At 42.5% G+C, this 26,979-nt stretch overlaps 1 protein-coding gene across 2 annotated transcripts; it reads right to left on the bottom strand.

Moving 5' to 3' along the window:
• Window positions 1-959: 959 nt before the first annotated feature.
• ankhd1 (ankyrin repeat and KH domain containing 1) lies at window positions 960-26,147 on the bottom strand. Of its 2 annotated transcripts, none has more exons than XM_029512037.1 (39): window positions 25,713-26,147; window positions 22,618-22,771; window positions 17,729-17,885; window positions 17,365-17,527; window positions 17,059-17,206; window positions 16,746-16,979; window positions 16,521-16,615; window positions 15,942-16,097; window positions 15,191-15,272; window positions 14,749-14,940; window positions 14,536-14,645; window positions 14,202-14,289; window positions 13,466-13,593; window positions 13,232-13,375; window positions 13,006-13,108; window positions 12,667-12,929; window positions 12,206-12,487; window positions 11,696-12,116; window positions 11,437-11,576; window positions 11,233-11,344; window positions 10,337-10,482; window positions 10,119-10,261; window positions 9,610-9,823; window positions 9,268-9,443; window positions 8,799-8,961; window positions 8,613-8,708; window positions 8,393-8,509; window positions 8,126-8,294; window positions 7,761-7,960; window positions 7,297-7,652; window positions 6,897-7,049; window positions 6,456-6,605; window positions 3,232-4,813; window positions 2,832-3,015; window positions 2,440-2,565; window positions 1,946-2,197; window positions 1,567-1,751; window positions 1,312-1,479; window positions 960-1,181 (listed from the first exon to the last, which is right to left on the bottom strand). In XM_029512037.1, exons 1-39 carry the CDS (start codon window positions 25,989-25,991, stop codon window positions 1,122-1,124), a joined length of 8,091 nt encoding a protein of 2,696 aa, XP_029367897.1. In that variant the 5' UTR covers window positions 25,992-26,147; the 3' UTR covers window positions 960-1,121. The 2 variants fall into 2 exon arrangements, with proteins under 2 accessions (XP_029367897.1, XP_029367896.1); XM_029512036.1 differs by having other exon boundaries at window positions 15,942-16,103.
• Between the last annotated feature and the right edge of the window lie 832 nt (window positions 26,148-26,979).

Consider the following 26,979-nt stretch of genomic DNA (forward strand, 5'->3'; position numbering starts at 1 on the left):
TTTTTTTTCTAAGGTGTCTCCAGTGAATGTAGGAGTAAAATTTACAAAATTGGGACTACCGATTCATCACCTTCACACTTCACAAGTAATTCCCGTTTATGGCATTGTAGTATTCTACTATATTCTCTTATCATGAAATATTCTCCTAAAACTGAAAAATGATCGAATTAGTATTACAAATTGTTTTCCCACTGTTTTTCACTCACCACTGGTATTCATGTATATTTTCAGTTCCCCAACCATCATGGAACCTCAGATGGGGTCAGATATCATGTCGTATTTTTGACATTTTATTGAAGTAACATTATGGTAATTACACTGGAGTCATTCCAGTTTTCTTAAAGAAAAAGAAATGTTTAAATCCTAAAAATAAGACTGTACTTCTAGTCTAAGTCTAATCTGTAGCCACGAAGATGGAGATGAAGTTTAGGACCCAAAATCATTATTCAATTAAATTATATGCATCTGTCTTGGCATCTGTTGAGTGCTCCGGTGTTGAATGATCGGTCAAAGGACAATGTTGATTTAACACAGTACACAATTACTTTTCAATCTTTTTATTGAATATTAAGGTAAATATTTCACATTAATACAGGCTACATAAAGTAGAGCCACTATACGACATGAAATTTACTCTCATTTTAACCCTTTTTAGTATGTAAACAATTATACATGTATTTACCACTCTAAAAGGTTCTGATTTCTCTTTCTCTTTAAGTAATCATCATCTAGTTCTGGGCCAAGTTTAAATAGCTACTTCAGGTTGAGCCCCCTGCAGCCCAAGAACCCAAGGTGTATGTGGGTTTAAGTCAAAATCGCTAAACTACGCAGAGAATGGATCCTGTTGAACAGGCGATCGCGCTTGTTTGTTTGCATCATCAGGACACTGATAACAGCTTTTGCCCAATTTCCATATTCATTGTCTGAGATAGGCACATTAAAGAATGGCGTCAAGAGAACTTCCATTTCTTCAACCTCTGCTCTGCTCTCTCAGGTCTCTATTAAAGTTAATAATGTTTTGTTTTTTTTTTTTTCTGTCTCATTCGGTCATATTCGTCAGTTGGTACTTCATGTTTGCGCTGTGTGTCATGCTGTGTGCGTTTGATTGCTGTGGACGCCGTCTAGTTGACGTGGTTCAGGTGCACATTGCCCACGTGAGGTGCCCAGGTACCAGGCCACACCTGAAGGAGAGAGGATCAATAAAGGGGAGATGTTTGAATGAATAGAGTTTAATACTTGGCGCATAAATAGTGTGAAAGGTAAAGTTGAACTATATGATTGAAGCATGGGTACTATAAATGAGGGTATTACCTGCTGTTGTGGGTCAGAGTTATCTGTGTTGTTTGGGACCACTTTGATGATGGGGCTCCATGCAGGGTCGCCAGCGTGCAAACCATTGTACATTGGTCCCCCTGGCCCCTCTGCCATTGGAGGATGAGGGGGCAGCATGGTTCCTCCATACATTGACATAGGCATGCCCTGAAAAGACAACAACAGGACACTGGTAAAACGTGTACACATTGGGAACAGTTTAAATCATCTACAGAGTCATGGTTTTGTGTTAACCTTTGGGAAGTCCATGTAACTGCTGGGCAAATGCTGAGGCTGGTGGTAGTTGTTAGCAGGGTTTGCAATGCCTGTGTCGTCCTGCTCCATGGGCTGGTGCTGAGAGAAGCCTGACTGTTCTGCCTGAAGCTGTGGGTGCATCATGTGGCTGCTCATCAGGGGCTGGGACCATCCGGACATAGCCTCTGTAACAAGTAACAAAAGGTGTTATAGTTCCAACTTTACATGCCATTTCCCCCCACGGTCTTCCATCATATAACAAAGATGTGTGTATGTGTGTGTGTGTGTGTGTGTGTATACACACACACACACACACATATATATATATATATATATATATATATATATATATATATATATAAACTAAATTTGCTCTGACCTGAAGCGCTGCCAACCCCAAAAGACCAAATGCCTCCCTGTCCAACAGATGCCGTGTAGCTGGTGGTGAGGAGAGGTGGGTTGACTGAACCTGTCTGCCTGATCCGGGCCAGCCGCTCTGTCCCAATGGGTGGAGGAACCTTCCTGTCTTGCTGCGAGGAGTTTCCTGGCTTAGGTTGCGGAGGAGGGGCCACAGCTGAGGTGGAAAGGGCAGAAGATGACACTGTAGAGGGAGGTGGGACAGGAGATTCACCTGGTGGGGGAAAGACAGCATTGGGTGAAATGGTGAGGAGTAGGCTGCATTTACATATTTGTAAGTACTGCTAAAAAGTACATTTGTACCATGTGATTTACTAAATAAAAGGAGTAAAAGGATCCAATAAAATGCAACCTCTAAAAGATGAGTTGTAAAACTGGTTTTCTAAATGAGCAAATAGATAAATGCCCCTGAGAAAGATATGACAAAGCCATAAAAGGAGACTGTAAGACTAGTACCTGATGTGGATGCACTCCAAGGGTGAGGGGAAAAGTGCTGTCTGCTAAAGGAGGGTGTGCCAACTGCTGTATGACCATGCAGATACACAGGGCTGCCAGAGATACTGGTGGCATAGCTGGTCAATGCTGTGGTTGGAGACAAGTCAAGAGAGAGCTCAACATGGAGTACAAGACACCACCAAATGTCTCCTTGCTAATAAACACATATGTGAGGACATATGTTTGTATCTCACCACCTTTTGACACATGTATATTGATTATGTTCAAATCTTAATTTATTTTCTTGCCATATTCAGATGCTGTTATTTCAGTTCACCCAGAAGGATTCACACTAACTGTAAATAACTGTCAACAAAATGATCACACATGAGGTAAAGGAAAAACAGTCATACCAATGGGGCTGTTGACCATCCTTTGGGAGGCAGAGCGGTAACCCGGGGCTTTGGAGCTGTCTGGAGGAGGCATCATATTTTCCATTTGGCCCATGCTCATGTAGGCTGGTGGGGCTGAGTACGACTGCTCTGGAGGTGAACGAGCAGGTAGGTGGCATGCACCCCACACCTGATTGTTTCCAACCTGCACAGCACATAAATAAACGGTATTATAATCATAGAGTGTATGACTGATTGGCAAAACATCGAATAAAACTATTACTTTGTAACATTTTGTTTTAACTTTATCCTCCCAATCTATTTAACATTCTTCCATCTTTCTATTTGATTAAAAATGAAATGCCAAAAGTCCTAAGAATCTAACAGGCAAATGTTAAACAAAAATGTTACTTTAACTTGCCTGGCTATTGTTATCAAAGATGCTGCTGAAATTGAAGAGGCCTGCAGGACCAAAGTTGGGAGGTATCTGCTGAGGCTTTCCAGCGCTGGCCACGTGTTGCATCTGGGAACCGTTCATCATCCCAAGGTTAGCAGAGACCTGAAGGGAGCCTGGAGCCTGGGCTTGAGCTTGGGTCTGGGCTTGTGGAGGCAAACTTGTGGGCTGAGACGTCTGGTTTTGGATCTGTTTCGGGGGTTCTTGCTGAGCGTTGAAGGGCACAAACACAGACTGTTGCTGCTGCTGTTGTGTCTGCTGCTGTTGCTGCTGCTGCTGCTGTTGTTCAGGAAGGGAATAGTAAGGCCCTGGTGGCTGCATACGATGGGAGACTCTGGGTGCAGGAGCTGAGAAGTGGGGTACAGTGTTGTTGGGGTGTGCAACATTGTGTGACAGGACTGGAGGAGGTGCTGAGGGGAGGTGTGAGCTGGGCTGTGGGTTTAGGAGGGGTGATGCAGCCTCTGTGGACGGTACAGAGGAGGGAGTGGGGGGCAACTGCTGTCGAGGCTCTGGCTTGGAAGTTAAAGCCATGGCTGAGGCAGCGAACCCCACAGAGCTGATGCTCTCACTGACAGACACAGACTGGCTCTCTACCGGTAGGGAGGGCTTGTCTTTCCCAAGAGGCACAACAGAACTGGGCTCCGTTTTAGTTGTCTGGATATGAGACTGTGGGATAGGTCCAACTGGCTGCTGAGGAGCGTTAGCAGAGGCTGTGGTCGAACTGTGATGTGCGGGAGAACCTGAACCTCGTACTGCATTAGCGCCACTAGTTGCAGAGGCGGCAGCAGTCACAGGGGCGACACTAGCAGGCTTAGGGTCAGGGGCAAAGAGCTGTTTTCTAACAGAAGAAGGGGTGGGGATGCTTGGCTGTGGATTGTATGGGGTTGGATTCGGGGTGTGAGGTGAAGCTGTAGCTGTAGATGTGTTAGGAGCACTGGTGGTGGTGGTGTTGGTGGTCGTGAGTGAAGCTCCTGAGCTGGCTGTGTTGCTGGGCTCACTATGAGTTGAGTTGGGTCTGGCCTGACCTCCGGTGCCATTGGTCCCTCCATTATGTTTGGGGGAGCTGTTAGCACTGCCTGGACTTACTGGACGCACAGGAAAGGGTCCCCAAGTGCTGGCAGCTGGTGAGAAGGTACCTCCAAACTGAGCCATGGGCAGACGAGGGTGTCTGATTTGGTGCATGGTCTGAGCAGCCAAAAGAGCCAGCTGAGGATGAGCGTATGCCAAGGGCAAAGACACAGGGAAAGGCTGTCTGACATTTGATGACAGCCCCTTCCCAATCTTTCCCCCGGCCTGAGAAGAGGATGAAGATGAGGATGAGGAGGGCTGGAACGAGACGCCTGTTGAGGTGACTAACGAGCTCAGGGCCTTTGCTCCAGTAGCTGAACCGCTGGTGGTGCCTGTGGTACTGGGGAAGGAGGCGGAGGTGGTTTTCGAGCCTGGAGCTCTGATGTGATTCCTTGGGATAAGATCCTCAAGCTCTTTGGCTGGGTCTTGGATTAGAGCATTGATCAGCTGGACTGCATACCTTGTTGACTCAGTCCCGCCCCTGAAACAACAAGAGAGACTTTGTTCACACTATATTCTTGAATTGAAATTACTACTTTTTTGATGGTGCTTAGTAGCTATTTATCAACATTCTTTCAGAAGAAACGACAAAACAAATCAAGCATCAACTCAATAAAATCTTGTCACACTTAACATACACCCTGACTGTTGACTGGTATAATGTAACCTTGTTGACTGTGATTATTGAAATGTAACATAAAAGCATTTTTACAGCTAAAGAAAACTTGGACTGAAATTATAGACTTATTTTGACTGATGGAACTATAACACACTGTATTAGTGTATTGCAGGGCTATTAAGAGAACAATATATTTGACTCTTTCAGTAGTCGTCACCTGTAGCTCCAATTTCTAAACTGAAACCCAATTTTCAAACAAAAGTTCAGATGATACTCTTTGTATTTCAGATTAGATTTATGAATGCCTGGCAGTTACCTTTATTCCTTAACCCACATTTGTATAATTTAAGGAAACTGTGGGTTTGTGCTCCAGCCTGCCATATTAGCCATATTTAAACATTGTGAGAATGATAGATAAATGTTGGCCCAGGCTGTCAAGAACTGTGTATTCTTTGTGTGGAAGTTTAATCGTGTTTGATCTGCTTGCGTGTCTGTCCTCAGATACCAAAGACTTTTTGCACTTGTGGCAACCACCATTGTCAATATTAACTACAGTAACAATCCTACATATAGTTGCAATCCCAAACACAAATGGAATCTCATTCTGCTTGCGTCACATTTGTAATGCACGGCAAAATGACAAACTTTCAACTGTTACCACGCTTAAAATCCTTTTCAACATTTTCACAAGGGGATTGTGTGTGTGCAGTTGTGCAGTTTGAGAAAGAGAGTTGCCTCTTCCACACCACTCAGGGAAATGTATCTTTTCTGGATTGAGATAAAACAAAATGCATGAGAGGCAAATGTCTTAATCAGATGCAGTATTGCATTGATAACCATGCAAGACAAGTTTTCGGTAGCTATGATAAATAGCTCTTAAATCTCTTTAATATTTCCAGTACGAGAGCAGAACTGTTGTGAATGCTTATCAATACAATGGTATTTGAAAATATTGCACCTGGGCCTGTTTAATACTGGGTCTTGTTACGTACAGGGCTGCTGCTGCTGCTTATTGTTCTCCTGTAATCAGTCTTTAAATGTAACACTGATATAACACTGAAATATCAATTGTGTTTTGTTTAATATTGCAGGCACCATGTACATCACATCCACACTACAGGTCACAGCAGAGTTACCAGTTAAAATGTTTCTAGTATGCCAAACATGCACAAAATGTTTCGTGTGAAAATACTGATCATTGTATGCCCACCAGTGATTTGGTTATATGGTCTCCCTGCAGTGCTTATCCTTAGCAGATATGGTGAGGACAGTGGCGGTATAGTAGCTGATCATATTCAGATGAAAGAGGATAAGAAATTCAGTTTCACTGCATTCATTGAACTCAGTGAAGCCATATTGAAAACATTTGTTGGCCTGCTGCATTGAAGGGCCGGTTAGTGGAAATGAATGGCATCATCTAATATTGCATCTTACATGCACTTTACTAAGTACTATACTTCAGCTGCAGTTGTGTTTACAGTCCACCAGAGGGCATTTATCTTACCTAATGGTGATCATCCTCTCTCCGTTCTTGTCCTTTTGTTTGTCCACGTCAATGTGAGCTCCTGTCACATCCTGGATGGCCGTGATGTTACAACCACCTCGGCCCATGATTCGAGACACCACGGAGGCTGGTACAGACAGCTTCTTTGATCTTCAAGAGAGACAGGCAAAGGTCCGTTTTGTTTTTTGTTGGGGGGGGGGGGGGGTTAATGCATGTACTGGTCTACAGTAACTGATTATTATAATTTACAGATAGAAAACTTAAAAAATGATAAACACTAATTTATATCTCCACATGCAACAAATGTATATACTTGAAATGACACTAAAAACCTCAAATAAATAAAAAAACATAACAAATGTGTACACAGGCACACAAATGTGTGTATCAAAGCCCTGGCAGAGGGTGCCACATAAAAAAGGTTTATTTAAATGAACTGACCTTCTGACCACCTCCTTCCAACCTTCTTCCCTCTTCTGGCCTCTCTTTGGGCTTGTGAGGCTGAGCTTACTGTTGGGTGAGGTGACAGGAAGAGCCATGGTCTTGAATGGAGAGGGCAAGGAAGTGGAGGAGGAGTCATTCATGTCTGGAGCTCTGTGACAAAAGGATTAAGTTTTAGTTGGAACACAATAATGAGGCTACAATCTGTTACATATCACACTGGTTACCACCTGGTTGAAATTAATTTTAAATAAAACAGCAGATGAAATGAGAATATATCTGAACTTATCCTAAGAATTGAGACAACTATGATTGTTAAAAGCTCAGCTTGCTCTTGATTAACAGCTGGACACATACAAACAACAGATGATAAATGGGCTCTGCTGCATCAGGGACTCACTTTTGTGCAGGTTTTGAGATGGAGACTGTGACCTTGTTGTCAACCTTGCTGTCAGTCTGTGGCTGAGGACAATGTCTCTTCTCTGGGCCAGGTAGCAGGGCCTGAGCTGCTCCTGAGGAGGGAGCTGAGGAGGAGGAGGAGGAAGAGGAGGAGGAGGAGGAGGAGGAGGCGGAGGAGGTGAGGTCAGGGAGGTAGTTGAGCTCCTGACTCTTGCCCCCGCTGCTGCTGCTCTCACTGGCACAGTCGGTGCTATCCAAAGGGTCAGAATCGCTGTTTCCACCTGTCACTCCCCCACCCCCACCCCGTGGCTCACCGTGGATCTTGTTCTTGTCAGCCTTGTGCTGTGCTAATGCAACCTAAAAAGAAGCAACACAGATGTAGTTGTCATGTTCTTCGTAATTCATCATGGCAGTTGTCTAATACATTACATTTATGCAAATACAACACACAGTTGTCGTTCTAACCTGTGGATCCTGTAATATGATGGGTTCGTTAGGCGAAGAATCCTTTGTCTTGTTCTTTTTGTTTTTGCGATTGGTGCTCGGGGTAGTGGCCACACTAGCTCGCTTTTTGCCAAAAGCTGTAGTGAAAGTGGTAGAGGTGGCAGATATGCCAATGGTGGTGGTGGTGGTTGCACTGGGAGGCTCAATTGGAACCTCTGTTTCTAATGGTGGTAAAAGAAGGGAAAATTGAAACAAAAAAGGTTACCCAACTCTGCACTCCAGTGCGTCACTGCAGAAATTAGGAAGCTCTGCAGGCTTGCACTCTGTTTTCTCTCTCTCTCTCTCTCTGTGTGTGTGTAAAGAAAAACACAAAAAAAAAATCTTACCCTCAGCTGAATCTTCCTTCTGCTCCTGCATCTCTGAGGACTCTTCCTTGATTTTCTGCCCCTCCTCTTCCTCCTGCTTTCTCTTCTGCTCCTCCTTTTTCTTCTTGCGCTTCTCCTTACGCTTCTCACGCTTTGCTGCCAGGGCCTGTTTCTTACTCTCCTCTCGGGACTGGCACACACGAAAGAGCAAGAGTTAACATAAGTTTTTCTTTGGAGTGTATTCAGAATGTTTTGACGTCCAAACACAGCCATACTATCTTGCATTACCTTCTCCAAGTCTAACTCCTTCAGGAGAATGCTAGCATTCTTGTTGGCTTCAGCTGCCTGCTGGTCTTTGGCCTTGACAATGGTCTCCATGCACTGGTGACACTTCTTCAACAGCTCCTGGAAGAAAAAGGAACAGTAGACATTAGGACATCTTCAGTCACACTCGCCAATTTCAATGTGATGTAACCCACCAATGGTGGAAAAAGAAATCAGTACCTACCTTGTCAGCAATTGTGGCAATGTATCTCATGCACTCAATATCTGATGGGAATTGGTTGACTTCCTTCACAAGATACTGCACGACCTTCACATGACCCTGTAATAATAAGTTCAATGATTAGTAACCAGAATCTTGTGAAAGTGTTGCATGACACATTCACAACCATAGTTTTAGCAAAAGCTGCACCTTGCGAAATGCAGCCATGAGTGGGGTAATCTTGCGGTTGTCAGCTGCATCCACATCAGCACTGGCATGCACCAATAGCTGGACCACATCAAAATGTCCGCCATTTGCCGCTAGCCAAAGAGGCGTGTTCCCTTTTTTATTTCGTACGTCAATATGGGCGCCCCTGCAAAGACAGAAGGAAGGGTTGCCTTAAAGAATGCTACTGACAGGGTGTGGACAGGCCACAACAGCTTAATACCCCCAAAATAAGAAAGCTTTTATTTCTCTGCTTCAGTAGTAATGTCATATGTGACAGGAAATAAAAAAAAATAATATTTGCAATTTGTGATTGCAATGAAACCAGCAACACAAGGTTTTTGCCAGATATAAAATTGAACTAACCCAACAGCACAAACAACTGAGGATCATCATATTAAAAAATTGTCGAAAACCGTTTTGGCTAAAAACTGAGAATTCCCAGAAAACTGACCTGTTTATGAGCAGCTCACAAAACTTGTAGTGGCCCTTATCAGCAGCGATGGTGAGAGCAGTGTCTCGGGATGAAGGAACAGGGGGAGCATTGACATCAGCACCTTTATCCAGCAGCACCCGGCCCACCTCTGCATAACCTCCTGAGGCTGCCTCCATCAGAGGAGTAAGACCAGTCTGCAAGGGAGGAATTAGTTAGCAAGTTGGCCAGCAGATGCCAAATGCAAAGAAATACAAAGAGAGTGAAATAAACAGACAAAAAAAAATATTTGTATTTATTGTGTGGCATTATGTGTTTTCTTCAAGATTTAAAGTTGATTTTGTTAAATGGATGTGTCCTCACTTTAGCACGATGCTCTACATTGGCCTTGCGATCGAGCAGCAGGCTGACGACCTCAGCCCGTCCCTGGAAGCAGGCGAGGGTCAAAGCTGTGTTTCTGTTGGTCTCGATCTGAGCGTTGATGTCCGAGCCCATATCTAGCAACAGCTTCACTGCTGGTACATGACCATTCATAGCTGCTAGCATCAAAGGAGAGATTCCCAGCTTGCTGCCAGTCCTGATAAGAAAGCAAATAAACTTTTTAAAGATTAGAAAAGAGAAAAAAGAACATGCTATAATAACAAATTGAACAATGACAATTTGTCTTGGTTACAGTAAGCATTTTACTGTTTTACTGTTTCCTTACTCCAAATTAATAACAGGTCACCAGAATGTCAAAGTTCAACCTCATTTACTTTCAGGAGCTGAAACAATAGTGTCACATTTAGATTATCCAGTTAATGAACCTTACATGTGTGTTTCATTTATACTAAGGGACCAATATTAAAAACAGTGAGGTTCTTATTATTCACCTGGAGTTTATCTCAGCTCCAGCATTGAGGAGTATCTTGATGATGTTGACATAACCCCCAGATGCGGCAAGGCTAAGAGGCGTGTAGTCTGAAACGTTGCGGTGTTCCTTATTGGCTCCCCGAAGCAGCAGCAACTCAACAACCTGTGCAATAATTAAAGCTGGGTAAAAGAACAGGAATCTCACTAGAGTGAAAGTCAAAAGAACCAATCTATTTACCTCCTGGCGTCCCCCAGAGCAGGCAAGGGAGAGGGGTGTGTCTTTGGTTCTCTCTGACTGAGCCTCAATGTCACCCCCTTTGTCCAGGAGCACCTCCACCACTCCTACATGGCCAGCAGTGGCAGCCAGGATCAGAGGTGTAAAACCTGAGAGAGAATATAACAGTTAATTGTGTGGACTATAAATTTACTTTCACTATGAATCAATTTTGTTTCACACCAACATTTTGGGCCAGTGCCAATACACCCCTTACCCCTAACGTGTGTGTGTTCCTGTGAGAGTAGTGGTGTCCCAATTCCTTTTTTCGTGTAGGGATAGTGGGCATAACAAGAGGGGAGGGGCTATGAATCTAGCCCTTCAAATTAAGGGTTTTCAGATGCTGACTTCCCGAGGAAGGGCTAGTGAAAATTTCCCAGAATGCTGATGCAGAATCATCATTTGCATACTGAATCAATAAACAATGGTGACCCGCAGAGAGCGAGAGGATGTGGAGAAGTTGGAGAAGAAAAACCACAAAATATTCCCAAGAGACAACAAGACGTTGATGGTGTATTCTTCTCACGTGTACCTCTTTTTTTATTTATCAACCGAAGCATGATGAATGCTAAAAAAACGATCACAAACAGTCGCAACCTAGACTCCATGTTGCTGCTGGGATTACGCAGTCGGTTGCATGCCTGAACGTAAACTAAGCAGTGATGTAGCAAGTGGTGGGACACCACTTGATTCCTAGGGGAGATTACAAAGCCCTACCCCTTGTGGCTTCCTTTCGAGGGTGAAGGGGTAGTGGGTGAAGGCTAGGGGTAGTGAGTAGGGCGAACATTGGGATTGGGCCTTTGTTCATTATGCCATTGACAGCCTATTTATAAACCCATTTCATTATTGCTTTTGAGTACCTTTTTTGTCCCGGTGCTCAATGTTGGCTCCCCGTGCAATGAGAACTGACACAAGCTCCTCATGTCCTCCTGCACATGCCAGTGTCAGCGCTGTGTCATGGTTACTCTCCGTCTGTAGGGAACACATATATCAGCACAGTACAGAACTCCATTGTATTTTCAAATTTAAGATCTCTGTACTGTAAAACTGGCAAAGTATCTTACATGTGCATCTATGTCAACAGAGGGATAGAGGGGCAGGACTGAAGGAGGTGAGGCGATGTTTGCAGGCGTCTGTGCGGGTGGCTGGGACAAGGGTGTGGGTGAGGTTGTAGTGTTCAGCAAGGGTGCGCGGTTGCTCACAGCTGCATTTGGGGGATAAAAAAAAAAAAAAAAAGGGTTACATACACAGATTAGTGATTCAGCACAATCTTACATCAAATGGATCTCAATGAGAATCTTAAGTCAACAGTAATGCACTGACCTGCCATGATGTCATCCAGCGTGTCTGTAAGCGTCTGTGCAGGTGTAGCTACCATGAGCCCATCTGGGGCCTGCTGAGGTATCATTCCCGGGCCTAGCCCAGCCAACTGACCCTGGCCCTGTTGCGGTTGGCCCAGCATCTGCTGTCCCACCAGTACACTTTGCAGCTCTGGGCTGGTACTTCCTGGGTACTCTGTAGGATTGTAGTCTGGCAGGGGTTGGATTGGGACGAATGCAGTCTGAGGAGGCGGTGGGGGAGGCTGAGGTTGAGCCTGTGGCGAAGGGGGCAAAGGAGGCTGCTGCGGCGGCTGTGGAACATCCCTGTAGAGGATTGTACCCACCTGAGGAAGCTTTGGGTAATCTTCCTCCTCCCCATCTGCCTCTTCTTCTGAACCCTCCTCTTCATCATCATCTTCCTCGTCCTGAAAACATTCAAACAAATTAATTATCTGAGAACAACAAATCGTCTTTAGGCACAACTTGCATTATATTAATAAAGCAACAGTTTCACCTCTTGCCCCTCCTCTCCCGGTTGATCCTCTTGCTCCCCATCTTTGTTGGCCTCTTCATCTGTGTCGGAGCTGGTGTGTACCTGGGCACCTGGTGTGATGGGAAGGGGCCCTGGAGCAGATGTTGTACTTCCAGGTCCTGGACCCTGGCTCAGTCCAGACTCTTGCTCCTCCTTTAAGCCCTTAGCCTCCATGTACTCTTTGGTGAACTGTTGCTGTGTTTTCAGCTGAAGCTGGCGCTCCACCTTCTGCAACTCCTTCAAGATTTTCTTCTTCTTCTGCACCTAAATAAGCAACAGCCACAACCCTTTTGACTAAGTTAAATTCGCACAGTTTGTTATGTGAACTTGCTACCCATCTACCTAATTCACTTAAAATATCAATATTTTAAGTATGTATATGTATAAGTAAATATGTATAAGTAGTATATGAGAGCACAGACTCAGTGGATGATTGATTATACCTGCTCTTCCCGGCTCTTCTTCAGCTCTTCAATCTTGTCTTTGGTGAGCGGCTCCCCCTGAATGAGCTCAAGTGATTGAAGTTGAGCCTTCTCAATAGCACTGATTCTCTGACCCAGCTCGTTCAGTTTGCCCTCCGTCTCCTCCACAATGCACTCTAGAGGTTGGCACAAGTGGAAAGGCGGCAAAGGCTCTGTTTCAGGTCCCCGGCCAACTGAGGTGGGGACACCAGGCTGAAGGGCTGCTTGTCTCTGTTTGGACACGCCTAGAAAGATTAAAGAGGTTGAGGATTAGGCTGAGTAAAATGTAATAAATCTAGGAAGACTTGTAGTAGTGTCAACCTTTGCTGGAGATGGGTGGGGGTGTGGTGATGTTCGATGGGGCTCTGTCTGGCTCCTGGGGGGGCACTACCATGGCAAGAGCTTGGATTGGAACACGAGGAACCTGTTATGGCATAGGATTTGTTATGTTTAAGCAATCAAACAATGATTTCACTCTTCTTTAGAAGAAGCTAATTTCCCAAATCAATAATAATCCATAATAAATGTAATTTATATGATTGTTTACCTGAGAGGCATCCTGGGAGGGTGGAGTCAGCTGGGAGAGGTCAGGGGCTGGGACAGACAGGATATTGTTGGGGTAATCCAACAAGTAGGACACTACATTGGTGTGGCCACCCTTAGCAGCTTCTATCAACATTGTCGAACCATCCTACAAAAAACAACAAAATATTCTTTACATTTATTTTTGCTCCAAACAAACACAAAAAAATATCAACATATTATCTTATCTGCGCATTACTTTGAGTCTGTGTGTAGGATCCGCTCCATGTGCCAGCAGCAACTCCACCACGGCCAAATGTCCTCCAGCACAGGCCAGAGACACAACTGTGTGATCATTATTGGCAGTAGCTCTGTTCACGTTCGCACCTGGATAGCAGAAGGAGGAAGGAAAACAAACTCAATGTGTGTGAGATGTGACCGATTCTTTTTACAGAGGCAAAATTCTTAGGTTTCTAACTAAAATACTGTTTATCGTCTATATAGTGTCAATAAAATGGGTTTCATCGAGTAAATTCTGTTGCACTAAGCAAACATTTTGATTAATGTATTATTGGTATCTTTTCAACAGGCTCTATACTTCAGAGCATAATGTGGTGTATAAAATTTTTTCTGTCCTAATTCTATGCATTTTCAAATTGATACAGCCGAGTGTAAATCCATCCAGGATCTTCAATTGTTGAAGTTGATCCTATTCTCTAGATTGGAGAGCTGCTTAACATTCTTGCCACATCCAAACAGGGAAAACAATTTTCTAGTCCAAAGCAACATATAAGAGGTAAACTAATGATTGCAGTGATGAAGCAGTTTAATGTAGAAGCTAATCTCCGGTTGCAAACAATCGGTCCAGATCTCCCAGAGATTTCAGTCTGGGATTTTACCAAATTTGATCTCGTTATGGAAAAGTCTTGGCCAGCATGCCAAGTAACACTGTAGGGTTAAAAACCAATAATATGATGAGCTAATTGGTAACACACCTTTGCTGATAAGGAACTGCACTGTACAGAGATGTCCTGCCCTTGCTGCCTTCATTAAGGGCGTCCGCCCCCCTTCAGACTCATGCTCCTTGATGAAAAAGTTAAAGCTGTGTTAGTTACATTTTCAGTGAGACACAAATTTGTTTAACCCAGATAAAAATGACAGAAAATTGGTGTTGTAGTTCTACAAGCTATAAAGCTGGCTTCTCCAGATTGAGTGTGCTCAAATTATGTTCAATGACCTCACACTTCTGATTCTGGTGTTGTTTAGAACTATTAAAACAAAAGGCAAACAAATCGTGAGTGACAAACACAACTTCAGAGTATGTCATACCAAGTTGGCTCCAGCCTGCAGCAGCACATCTGCAACATCAGTGTGTCCGTTCTCACATGCATATGTCAATGCTGTGTCACCTGTTGCTGTGGTGGCATGAACGTTTGCCCCTGAAAGATGAAACCCAAAGTAGGATTGTATGCAAAGAGGTACAGTGGCTAGGCAAAGGCTTTGTTCTACTTGCAGCTCCTCATCTCCACTCCTCTTGCTCACCTGCAGCCAGTAAGTATTTGACCAACTCCAGATGTCCCTCCTGCGCTGCCTCCATTAGAGGAGTAGAGCATCCCAACTCAATGTCAGCCCCTGCTTTAATGAGGAAGTCAGCCACTTCCAAGAAGCCTCCACAACATGCTAGAGTCAAAGCCGTCTCCTGGGTCTCTTCTGTCTGGGCGTTGATGTTAGCACCTAAACAACAGGGCAAGGACAGTCGGTAATTGGTGGCTGCCAGATTCCAAAATGGCTAAATTATGGATCAGTTCTACATGTCTTAATTCTCTCTGCAGACAAACACTAAAAAGGGTTAGGGAAACCTTAGGTTATCAGAGGAAAACAAACCCAAATTAAGTACAAACTGCTTACTAGGATAGCAATGGTTTCCCAGAGGTCTTTCCCATCAGGTTTCCATTTCCCAGCTGTAGGAGTAAAGCTTATTTACCTTGAGCCAGCAGCAGTGCTACCATCTCTTCATGGCCTTCTCTTGCTGCCTCCATCAGGGGCGTGTAGCCCTCATCATTGACCTGGACACAAACAAAAGTGTCAGCAGACAAGAAAGCATATGGGTGAGTACGACTCATTGCAAGAGCACTCTGTGATTTCAAATTCTGCCCCATCTATGTAGTAATGTCACATAGGATGGAAGTTTTCACCAGGCCCATCCATTGACACTGGCATCCAAGGCCTTCTTTATCTTTGCATAAAACGTGAAGTGGACCAAAAAAGCCACTAAATCCCAAAGGTATGGCATTTTGTCTGGCATTTTGTGAACTCACTAGCAGCTAATTGTTTCTTCTTTATTAACCATTGAAACGCCAGGAATGAAACATTGCTGAATTATAATCAGATTTTCTTGCTTTCTTGTTCTATTACTCTATCTTGTTCAGTTTTTTTTTTTTTTCAAGTTATCCATGCTGTTGGTTTCACACATGTCTAAAATGAACAAGATTTACATTTTCTATTTCAGAGGAACTGCAGCTGTTATTTAAACTCAAATATAGGGATCTTGGCTGGTAAAGCTGTCAGTAGAATGCACCCTAATAGTAGCAGGGCAGTATGACTGTTGAAAAGTTGAGAGGCTATTCTTGGTGTACTGTTAGATAATCTATATTTATAGACACGGTTTTGGAAAGACAACAGGGAATTTCATGGCCTCGTGTATTTTATGATCTGATGTCTGTCTCGTGACACACCTCCTCCAAGTTCGCTCCTCTCTCTATTAGCAAGGCTGCAAGCTCTACATGTCCTCCACAGGCTGCGAGGGTAAGGGGCGACTCAAAGGAATCAGCTGGCATGTTGACCTGAGCGCCGCTGTCCAACAGCAGCCTTGCTACCTCCACATGGCCGTCCTGGGACAGCGAGACACACAGAGAATGTAGAGATAAGCACCTGAATACATGGGATCAATTTTCAGCTAAGCTTATACAATCACAAGCACAAAGACACACTGGTGTTAAGAGGTCCTGCTTTATAGTATTTACTGAATCACATATGTGACTGTGTGAGCTCTGTCAAATAACGACATGATTTGGGTACTCACAGCATATTACATTAGTCACATCATTTGTTTTGAATAAGTTTAAATGCTAAATGTGTACTCTGAAAGTGATAGATAATGTGAATTTAAAACTATGACAACTACAAGAACTGCATTTACTATGAAACCGGTGCATAATTTATCTGACACAAAGATATAAGCAATAAATACCCATATAATCTGGTGTTTAAAAGTGAATATTTGGGCAATGGTTTGGTTTGGGTCAGATGCTCACCATGCAAGCCTCCATCAGTGCTGTGTGCATCTCATCTGTTTTATGCTCCTGGTCTGCTCCAGCCTCCAACAGAAACCGCACCATATCCAAGTGACCTGTGGAAAACAAACAAAATCCATTTTCCAAACCTTTTGCCTTTATTGATAGACGTAGTAAAGACTGTGTAATAGGCAGAGAAACTAATCAAAGTCATCAAGAGGGCAGACAGAATATTTGAATTTGCACCTTTGTAGCAAGCTAGTGTGAGCGCACTCTCCTTGAACTCATTGGAGTGTGTGTTGATGCCAGCGCCATACTCCAAGAGTACCCTGGCCACCTCCACATGGCCAGCACTGGCCGCCTCCATAAGAGGTGTGTGTCCGTTCTCATTGTGGTCCTCAATGTTAGCACCTTCTTTCAGTAGCACCTTGACCACGTCCACAAAGCCACCAGCACATGCATACGTAAGAGCTGTATTTCCTATAAGAAAGCAGAGTGTAAAACATGGGGAAGAAAAAGAAACAATACAAATGTTCAGGAAAATGAAGAGTGCTCTTACCTGTAGAGGACTGTGCATTAACATCCGCACGGTGGACAAGAAGAAGTTTGACAATGTCCACATAACCTCCACTGGCTGCAGCCATGAGTGGCGTGATATCCCCTTTGATGCCTCTGTCTTCCACATTGGCATGCATGGCCAACAAAACCTAGAGATTAAATAAGATTATCATTGAGTGACACCAACACGATTTTTTTCTTTGCACTGTAGACAGGAACTTTCATTGTCCTGATGATATTGTCTGTAGTGTGTTTAAATTCCAATTATGCTAAAATATTATGCCCCTTCAATCGTCATTTCACATACCTGTGCAAGTTCATAGTAACCAGCCGAGCAAGCGAGGCACAGCAGGCTCTCCCCTTCTTCTGTGTGTTCATTGACGCTCCGTCCCTCATCCAACAATTTGCGCACAGCATTGACATCCCCATCTGAGCACGCCTCTGCTAAACTACGGCTGAAAATAACCAGACTGCTACAATTACTGCCACTGTGACAGGTGTATACACATACGCCTCACAATTACACAAACACATGCCAAGGAAGAAACTCAGATTTGACTGAGATTAAGTTAGGATAGTTATATCTGGTTTATTGATGGATCTCTTGGTCTGATCAACTATGTTCAAGGTAAACTGGCATATGCTGGTGTCAGTAAGGGCAAGATACATACTTGTCGGCTTGGCCAGCGTTGAGTGTGTTTTCAGCTCTCATACGCGTCAGTGCGGCTGCAGCCTCATCCAGGGCACAGCTCACAGATGACGTCAGTCGCCGTAGCACCTCAGGGTCTGCAAAAGCTTTACCATCGGCAGTGGACAGTTTACCGATGCCTGCCGAACACCAAAAGGGCAGAGGTGCATAGGGCAAGGCAAACCACAGGGGAGCACAACCACACCAGACCAGATGAAGAAGCAAGTCCAGTCCAGCCAATCCAGTCCAGGGTTAGTAGTAGCATACACAAAAGGAAAAGGAAAAAAGAAAAAAAAAAAAACAGTCACACACAGACACAGAAAAACACACAAGCATTTGTTAATATGCCTTAATGTCTTTGTTGCCACAATTTTTAATACACCACCTATACCATAATAATATGCTAGCAACTATGGTTGGGACTCGGTTGGATTTTAACAATTCCTTACCAATTCCTACATGTCATTCTCACACTCACACACACACACACACACACACACACACACACACACACACACACACACACACACACACACACAATTACGTACAAGTACAACGCTAACCCTAACATTATTGTTAAAATACAACATAATATACATTTTAGATATGTTCTGATTTCATTGTCTCTGTTCCGCTCGACCGATGCTCATGATCTGAGATCAGTGGGCAGATCCACTCAACTCACTCATGTAGATGGACGTGATGTCACCATAGTCACTTTAAGACCCATATCAGACCCATACCAAGCAGGAGGAAAAAAACTTGCTAATGACCTATAGTGAATGATCTCTTTTAGAAGACAGAGCCATTATCCAACCAATGAACCCATTCAAGTCAGTGTGTGTGTGTGTGTGTGTGTGTGTGTGTCTTTATCTGTGTGGTGGCGTTTGTTTGAAGATCATGAGGAAAAAATTAATCTAGAAGAGCCAAGAGAAAAGAAATAAAGTGTCGGCCTTGAAGTTTTCGGCTTCAGCCTCAACCCATCCATTAACAAGTCAGAAGTGCGCTTCAGTCCTTGTGGTGCTCCTGTATTTTCACCACTAGGTCTACAACTGGAGCTAAACTTAGTATGGCTCTCAAACAAAGATTTCACAAAAGTCCCAAGGCAAACGAAAACAAGAGATTGGAGAAAGTAGATCATTAATGTTTAACTGTAACATGTCTATCTCACAGAACATAAGTTCAGTGAACCAAAACATGATGATGATGATTTTTTTTTTTTTTAGATTTTTTTTAAATGTATGGAACAGAAACTAGCTCTAAAACTGTGAATCACACCTTTAGCAAAAAATAATAGCTCTAAGTGTTATTAAGGTCAACAATGAGTCAAAGTACAAATAGATGTTCTTATTGTATGTGAACTGAAACTATTTACTGGCGAGCCACTGAGGTGCCTACACCCACTGACCTACCAACACACAATGCAATTGAAATAAACATTTCTATCCAAGTTGCCAATTATCATTTCAGTAGCTTGTTTGAGAACAGTCAAAGCAAAACTTTAAGCAAGTCACCAAATATGTATGTATGGATATGTGTGTGTGTGTGTGTGTGTGTGTGTGCGCGTGTGAGTGCGCGAGAGACTTGGCTCTTGCGGGCTTGTTTTTATTTTTAAATCAAGTTCTCACGTAACTATATTGGGCTTTTTAGAACAGCTACAGGGTCCCTGCCTCCTGTTTGAGATGTGCCTTAGCCAATTACAGTACACCACAAAGGTGTTAAGATGCAGCGTTTAGATTCAGAATGAAAGGTATATATGATGTGTTTATCCATAAGCACCTGCACTCGCAAAGATCTGCCAAAACCCAGTCCAACATATTTACACAAACATTGAAAAAATCTGCCAGTACATAAACAGTGTAACATATTCATACATACAAAAACATCAAATGTTGATTCAGAACACACAACTGCCATTTCCACTAACCTGACAGCACTGACACTAAGACATTTATATGCACCTGGTGCAGCAAAAACAACTAGATCACAGCAGCAATTGGATTGATGCAACTGAACTTGACATCTAATAAAGTAAAATGATTTCTGAGAGTGTAGCGGCCTCCAGGAAACATTGCATTAGCTTTACAAAACTGAAGTAAAAATGGGATTAGTTTATCTTGCCATTTTTTGTAGCATCTAAGTGTTATTTGTATATCCAAACAATATTGCATCCAGATCACAAACAGCTTTGCCGACGTGTAATGAAAATAAACATACGTACTTTAATATATCAACTACGTCAGCCTCAGAGACCTTCTTTCTGAGTTTGCTTCTGAAACCTGAGCAATCCTCTCTAGGTTAGTCAGATAAAAGATGTGATGTAAACTTCAAACTGTGGTGGTGTCACTGGTGGCATATAATGTATTCACTTTTAGTAGTTATATTTGGTGTATAAACTTCAACTGTCTCAAAAAAATAAATAAAAAAAAATTATAATAATAAAAACGAGTATATAAAAAATATTGTGTTTGAAAGGTTTAAAAAAAAAAAAAAAAAAAAAAAACAACACCTGCCTCGATTTGTAAATTCAAGTGTCTGGTTAATGTAGCCTGAGAGGAGTCATTAAATGTTGGGAACACTGGAGTTTGACAGTGAGTGAAGAGAATTAATCAAAATTTGATTGGTGCACAAAATTCTGGTTTGACAGCGTAGCAATATTTGCAGAGGACAAACATCACAACTTCCAAGATAGAGAACAGGTAAGAATAAAAATCTTTGTTATTTAGACTGATCTGGGAACAAACTGGCTGCATTAAGGAGTGCATGCCCACACAATTTTATTTCCTGGTACAGAGCAATAAGGGATCTCTGACCAGAAAATCTGAGGGCTTCAGTTCTTAAAGTAAACAGTGGAAGAATTACTGGCAACAGTTTTGTTTACATACACTTAGTCTTCAGAAAGTACATTAAGGGCTTACAAATATTTCTAATATATTTTTCAACTCTCTTAGTTCTTCATTTTATCAGTAGCAGGTTTTATATTTTTTCATTTCCTCTTTCTTAGATAGACAACAGCAACTGTTGATATGTTTTGCCACTTTCTACAGTCAGCAGAAATGTGTAATATATCACCCCATGCTTATATACATATCCCTGCACATGCACTGGTGGAGCACTTTATATACTAACAATGTAGAGACATGGGATTCACAACATCGCTCAACAGCACCACTCTTGTTTTCAAACTGAGGTATTGTATAATACATCTATAATGGAAAACAGCTTTAAAGAAGGGACAAAAAGATGGGCATTGCGGTGTGTTAAAGAGAGTTAAGCAGAGACATTGATAGAACAGAACTGTGAGGGAGAGCCTAAACACGCTTATTTTCTTATGCGCACACTTGTTGCAGAATGTAACTGGTTTTCCACAAGTTACAGCAAAAACTGAGTGACAGAGGGATATGTTTAATCTAAAATACATAGATGCAGCATCTACACTTAGCTTAAGCTCAGCTGGCATTACAACTAGTTGGATATTCACCAAAATACCAAAATATGCAGAGAAAAATTTTGAAGATACTAAAAAGGTGCCATCAGACTGCTGTCAGCTCATCTTTAAACTTTGGTCCAAATTAGGCAAATTAACATGCAGATACATGAAAAACTGAGAGCTACAACAAGCGGTTCCACTCCAGCCCAGCAGGTGGCACCAATACAGAAGACCATTTAACAATGATGGTGGCACAAAAAGTGACTGGCATATTTAAATTGTGCTGCTGTCAATTGTGATTTAGTGCAGTGAAATAAACTGTTAGCATGCTCACACAATCATCACTGAAACCTCACCACCACAGGTGACTGTGCTTTCTGTGAGAGCGATCTGACAAGCAGAGTATTACTGGGAGTAAAACAAATTTTAACAAGAATGTAGCGCAGACTCTGGTCGTTAGAGTGAAAACGCAGGTTCCTAGTTCCTGTAGAAAGTCACTGCTGTTGTGATGCAGCTAATGTCAAACAGGTAAAAATCAATCTGATCACGAGCAAGGTTCCTTGAGCTATGCACAAATGACAAAAAAATTTTTGATTTTGATTTTAATAATCTCACAGAAATTCTTTCATCTTTTGTAACAACTGCCTGAAGTCTATGTCCAACAGAGATCATCAGATGCTTTTATCTTCCCCGGTGATGGTATTGACAGGCCTTGGATTTGGCTACTTTGTTCATGCTGAGAATGAACAGACTTTTCTTCCTGCCATAACTGTAAGACTGATTTTTCTTCCATTACTCTGCTGATATTTTTCATAAACACAGCTAACATCCTCCCAAAAATATAACCATAATTATCATCATCACCATCGCTATTGTTATTATTGCAATTATTATGCAAACTGAAAACCTTAGGCAAACCTATTATGTCAGGTTTGGTCTCTTCAGTTTCAACTAGTCAGGGAAAAAGGGGAATAGAATGAGATTAGCCATTAGCTGTTGAACACAGGCTCCCTGCAAGCTGTGGAGGCTCAAGTGAGTTGCAGCGTTAATCTGCCTGGTAATGTTCATAAGCCCAAATGAGGCCAGGACACCCAGCCCTAATGGATTAATCTACACAGACCTTCTTACACCTAGCTTACAATTCTAATCAAACTAATTTACCCAAATCACTTTCAAAACTTTGCGCTGATATGACACTTGCAGAACTAGCATGCCCTCTTTATTAACATTTCAGCTTCATGCTTTATACAGAGCACTTTATAGGAGGAGGACTGGGGCGAAGAGGAGTGGAAAATTATAAGTTAAAAAAGAGTTATATTTATTCAAATTATTAAAGGCTATAAATTAAGACTGGTTGGAGCAATGTGGGTGTGGCCAGCAGGGAGTGGTGGTCAATTACAAGTCTTGCAAAGTGGTAGTAAGTTAGGACAAAGCAGTCGTACCTGCAGCTTCCAGTAGCGCTTCAAGTCGTGCCTGCGTCTCTGGATCAACTGTCCTTAAATCTACTCCATCTGTGGCGCTGGACAAAAGCAACTCTGACGCTGTCTTCATTATGGGGTTATCCAGGTCCTCCTGGTCCAAAATGAATGACTCCACCTAAGCGATAGAGAGAGATGGATAAAATAAGACTCATTGGACCTTTGTTAGCATTTCTGATCAACATGTGTAAATTAAATCAAATTTTGCCTTTGGTAAGTACTGAGTGTAACTCTTGAGAGTGTGAGAAATAGGCATGTGAAAACATTTGCATTCTCTGGCTTAATATATCACATATTATTTCTATTACTCTGGACAGAAGTATACAAGTATACAAGCTCCATTTGTTTATTTACAGTTTCTTTCAACAGAAGGGAAGCAAGAAGAAGCACAAGGATAACAGTCAAAGCACAGGAAGTGCCACGGCCAGGAATTACAACCCCTGGACACATGGAGAGATTCAGCTGAGAGTCAGCTGCCCAAGTGCAGCACCACTGTACCATACCTGTGCTTTCCCCCTGTTGGCTATTATGTATTATAAAACAATTTATTATTCCAAATCAGTTAACTTATGAGGCTACACTTACATGAGAATATGGAAATCAACAGACAAAACAAGAACTGCATGTTACCTTATCTAATCACGCACAAAAATAGAGGCTCTATTTGTCCTGCTCTTAACTATATATATATATACACAGAACAATAGCTGTCAATAAAAATCAGTGCTGAAAACTTAAATTAAGCAACCTTAATCATGTTCCAAAGCAACAGCTGGTTTAAATTCATACATTTCAACTTTCAACTGTAGCAAAGTTTCATGGGAAACTTATGACTAGTATAAGGCCCCTGTCCTCAATTCAAACTTTAACATAAGTGTTCTGGTTTTCATCCAAAGGCCAGGCCTACTGGCACCTGGGTGTACTGCTGTCTATTTACACTGCAAGTGGAGAGGAAAAATAGCATAAATGTTGGGTACACCAATGACTGTTTCACACAATTTCAAGCAAGCGGTGTCATTTTACCAATGCTGTACTGTTTTAAGAAATAACCTAAGTCGAATATTCTTAATGTAGCATGTGCATGTTATATCAATTCACTATTATGAGAAATATGATATGATATTTACAGTTAAACTGCACATACAGCTTCCCTAGAAAGGTGAAATTTTGAAATAGTTTACATATAGATTTACAAATAATTTATAAATCACTTTCACAGTGTCAATAGTTTTACAACAAAAATAACAATAATAAAAATCAGCATAAGAGTTATGTAGTAACGTTGATTAATTCAGATATACATTAATTACTCAGACCACAACAATCCATGGGGGTTGTAGTCCTACAAAGTCCTTTATAATCAACAACGGACATCAGTCTTTACTATTAATGAACTACAGTTCCCAGAGTGTTGGTATCCAGAGAGCTGGAAAGGCCTAGAATGGCATCTGCTTAATCCTGGGGCTCAGATTTTAGCTGCTGCCCGGAGCAGCAAGTTCTCCAGTGGAGTAAAACACCACAACAATCGCTCCCTTTCAGACTTGTATAGCAGACTGGGTGAGTGAAGAAATATGACACGAAAGGCAATACACTTGCAACACAACTCAATTAAACTGTCTGGGATGCATTTTTTAAAGTTGATATTTTCCTCTTCTGCTACCACTAAGCTGATGCTCAGAAAAAAACTGGCTGCCTATATTGACACTAGTACCATCTGACATCTAATTGTCATGAATGCAGTGCCTTTAGCAAGGAGTCCTCTTAAATCAGACAGTGATTCACAGATCAGTAAACTGTAACAAGGATGGCAAAACAGGTAATGCAAATTAATTTTCCACCCCATAACTTGTTGATGGCAGCATTTCTGAGACCAAGTACCATCTCACCTTTTGGATAATAATGGTTATTAATTTGCTATGAAAATGCCATTTCACTGACACCTTTAACAGGTGTGTCCAAAACAAATATTTGCTGCCACTCTGAGAAGCTCCAGTCCTGCATTTGCTGAAGTCATACAACAAGGATGGTAAACTCAATTACATGACACTACCATGGCGGGCAGATCTTCACATTTTTTAACTGACAGAATACATCAGGCAAGACGTCAAGTAATGATGGTTTGGTTATGACATGGCATTTTGTTAGCCCGATTAGTAACCTTTTGATTATGACAAAATGCCCCCATCAAGCGGTTCTGTCACGCCTTCATCAAATAAGGTGAGCTGTGGAGACAAATAACGGTTTAATTTGTGTATCCACTCTATGTGAGAGCAAAATATGCCTACAGGATGTTTATCTGATGCCATCACACCTGTCCCCGTGTGGGACTGCCAGCACATGGAAAGTTGGACACCTCAACATGAACTCTAGGCGCTTTCAATTTTGACAACGTAAATCATGTTGACACAGAGGTGCTGGCTATCTAGCTAACAGAGGCGAAGGATGAGGGAGAGAAAAACACAACTGGGTTTTTTGTCAAAACCGACTGTCGAAAATTCGAGCAGTTCCGCGATGAAAAGCAAAATCTGCATGTATAGAAAAGTTAGCCGAGGTGTGATCGGAGTTCATTTACATGATTTGGAAAAGTGACGTAATTGCACCATAACTACGAAATAGCAGATTGTTAGCCGGCCGTGTCTGTCCTTGGGTTTACAGGCATCTTCCATTTGCTGTGGCTAGAAAGCTGTTGGAAGAGCTGCAAACTTGTGATGGGTGTTGCGAGACGACAGCACCGAGCGAGGCCGTCGTCGCTTCCACCCGAACTAGGCCGTGGTCACAGCCTGCGCTGCATAAATAAAACATTTCAGCCGGTTATCGTCAACAGCTGCCCGTGTCTCACCAAACATTATCGACATCAAACACCCCGTGGGCACTTGAGCTGACAGGGGCCGTAATTCAGTTAAATTACCGGTTTATTCTACGTAATTTCGGCGGCCTGGGAGGGGGTGGTTGCCAACGGCGAGCTAATACGCTAGCTAGCAGGCAGCTCGCGCTAGGAGAGGAATGTTGCCTAGCTTTCTGGTTAGGCTTCGCTAACTAGCTTAGCTTAGCGTAGCTACCTCTGAAACCTCGTCTTCGTCGCTGCCGGATCCTGGACCCGAGGAGAGGACGGCCGCGGCCGCTAGTTTGAAATCCAGTCTTTCTGCGGCAGGCCCGCCTGGTTCACCGTACAAACGTACTTTCTTTCCACCTACACCAATCCCAATGCCCCCTAGTCCGACTCCTCCTGGTGTTGCTCCTACCCCCATCCCCGCCACTGGGGAGCGAGGAGTCACCGAGTCAATCTCGTCCTCGAAGCCGTCCGTCAGCATTGCCGTCCCGGCTACTGCATCCTGCATACTTATGTTCACGATACGTGTTTTAACGAGCTAGCCGTTGACTTAAACGTCCGTCCAGGCTCTTTCTTCTAGGATATTTGCGTGATTTTACTTCAGGGAATCCAGAAACTCTCCCGAAGCGAGGGTTGAGGAGGATCTCTTTCCCCCAGCCATTAACTTTCTAACAACCTAACCCGATACGCACTGTTTCTCAGAAAGACCGCCCCTGTGCATAATTCTGACAATCCTATTGGTTCATCGTGTACAGGCTCGCTTTTCAGTTGGTCTATCTCGGTGCTTGTCAAACTTGAGTCCGCAACGTCATGTTAGGTTTACCAATATCACGAGGCTGTAGAACGAACGTCAAGACATGACATGGTAGGCCAACTTAACTGGTAGCTAGCTCTACTAGTTCATGTAAACTCTCACTGGAAATCACCCAGTCGGGCGCGCTACAGTGAGAGCTTTATGCTATCTGCTCTGAATCTTAATAACTAATTTTATACAATTTTAAATTATGAAAAAATAAAATGAACCTTATATATATTGCAACTAACAGCTTTAATGACGGAGTTTACCCTTTAACCCTGCACGGACTTTCATACAATCTGATCAAACTAATTTAATCTAACCCTTTAAATAATTTTAGACTTAGGATAAATTAATTCAGATATTATTTTGTTTGCTCAGTGATAGGTAACCAAAACATCGAGACACATAAAAACTCTTTTTAAAGATGATGACAAGTTTATAACCACACTTCTCATTTAAAATCAACTGCTATCATGTATACGTAGACTTTTTCTTTACTTCAAATAAAAACCCAATCCTGTGAAATGCTTTGTGCATTTTAAATACAAAGACAATTCAAATAAAAAAAATCAAGAATTTTATTGTCATACCACCAAAGCATATAGACTTAATTGAAGTGACCAACACATAAATATCTATAAGGGATATATAAACCAAACGAATGTTTGGTTCAGAAGTTTGGAATTACCACTGGCTT

Source organism: Echeneis naucrates, chromosome 10, assembly GCF_900963305.1.
Source record: "Echeneis naucrates chromosome 10, fEcheNa1.1, whole genome shotgun sequence".
In the NCBI taxonomy this organism is placed as follows: domain Eukaryota; kingdom Metazoa; phylum Chordata; class Actinopteri; order Carangiformes; family Echeneidae; genus Echeneis; species Echeneis naucrates.

Excerpts from the sequence above, each read along its gene's own strand:
- ankhd1 (XM_029512036.1), bottom strand. The coding sequence starts at position 25,991 with ATGCAGGATGCAGTAGCCGGGACGGCAATGCTGACGGACGGCTTCGAG. Across the intron at positions 13,594-14,201 it reads GCAGTTCCTTATCAGCAAAG|GTGCGAACGTGAACAGAGCT; the intron begins GTGTGTTACCAA and ends TCTGCTATCCAG. Across the intron at positions 13,109-13,231 it reads CCTCCCAGGATGCCTCTCAG|GTTCCTCGTGTTCCAATCCA; the intron begins GTAAACAATCAT and ends ATGCCATAACAG.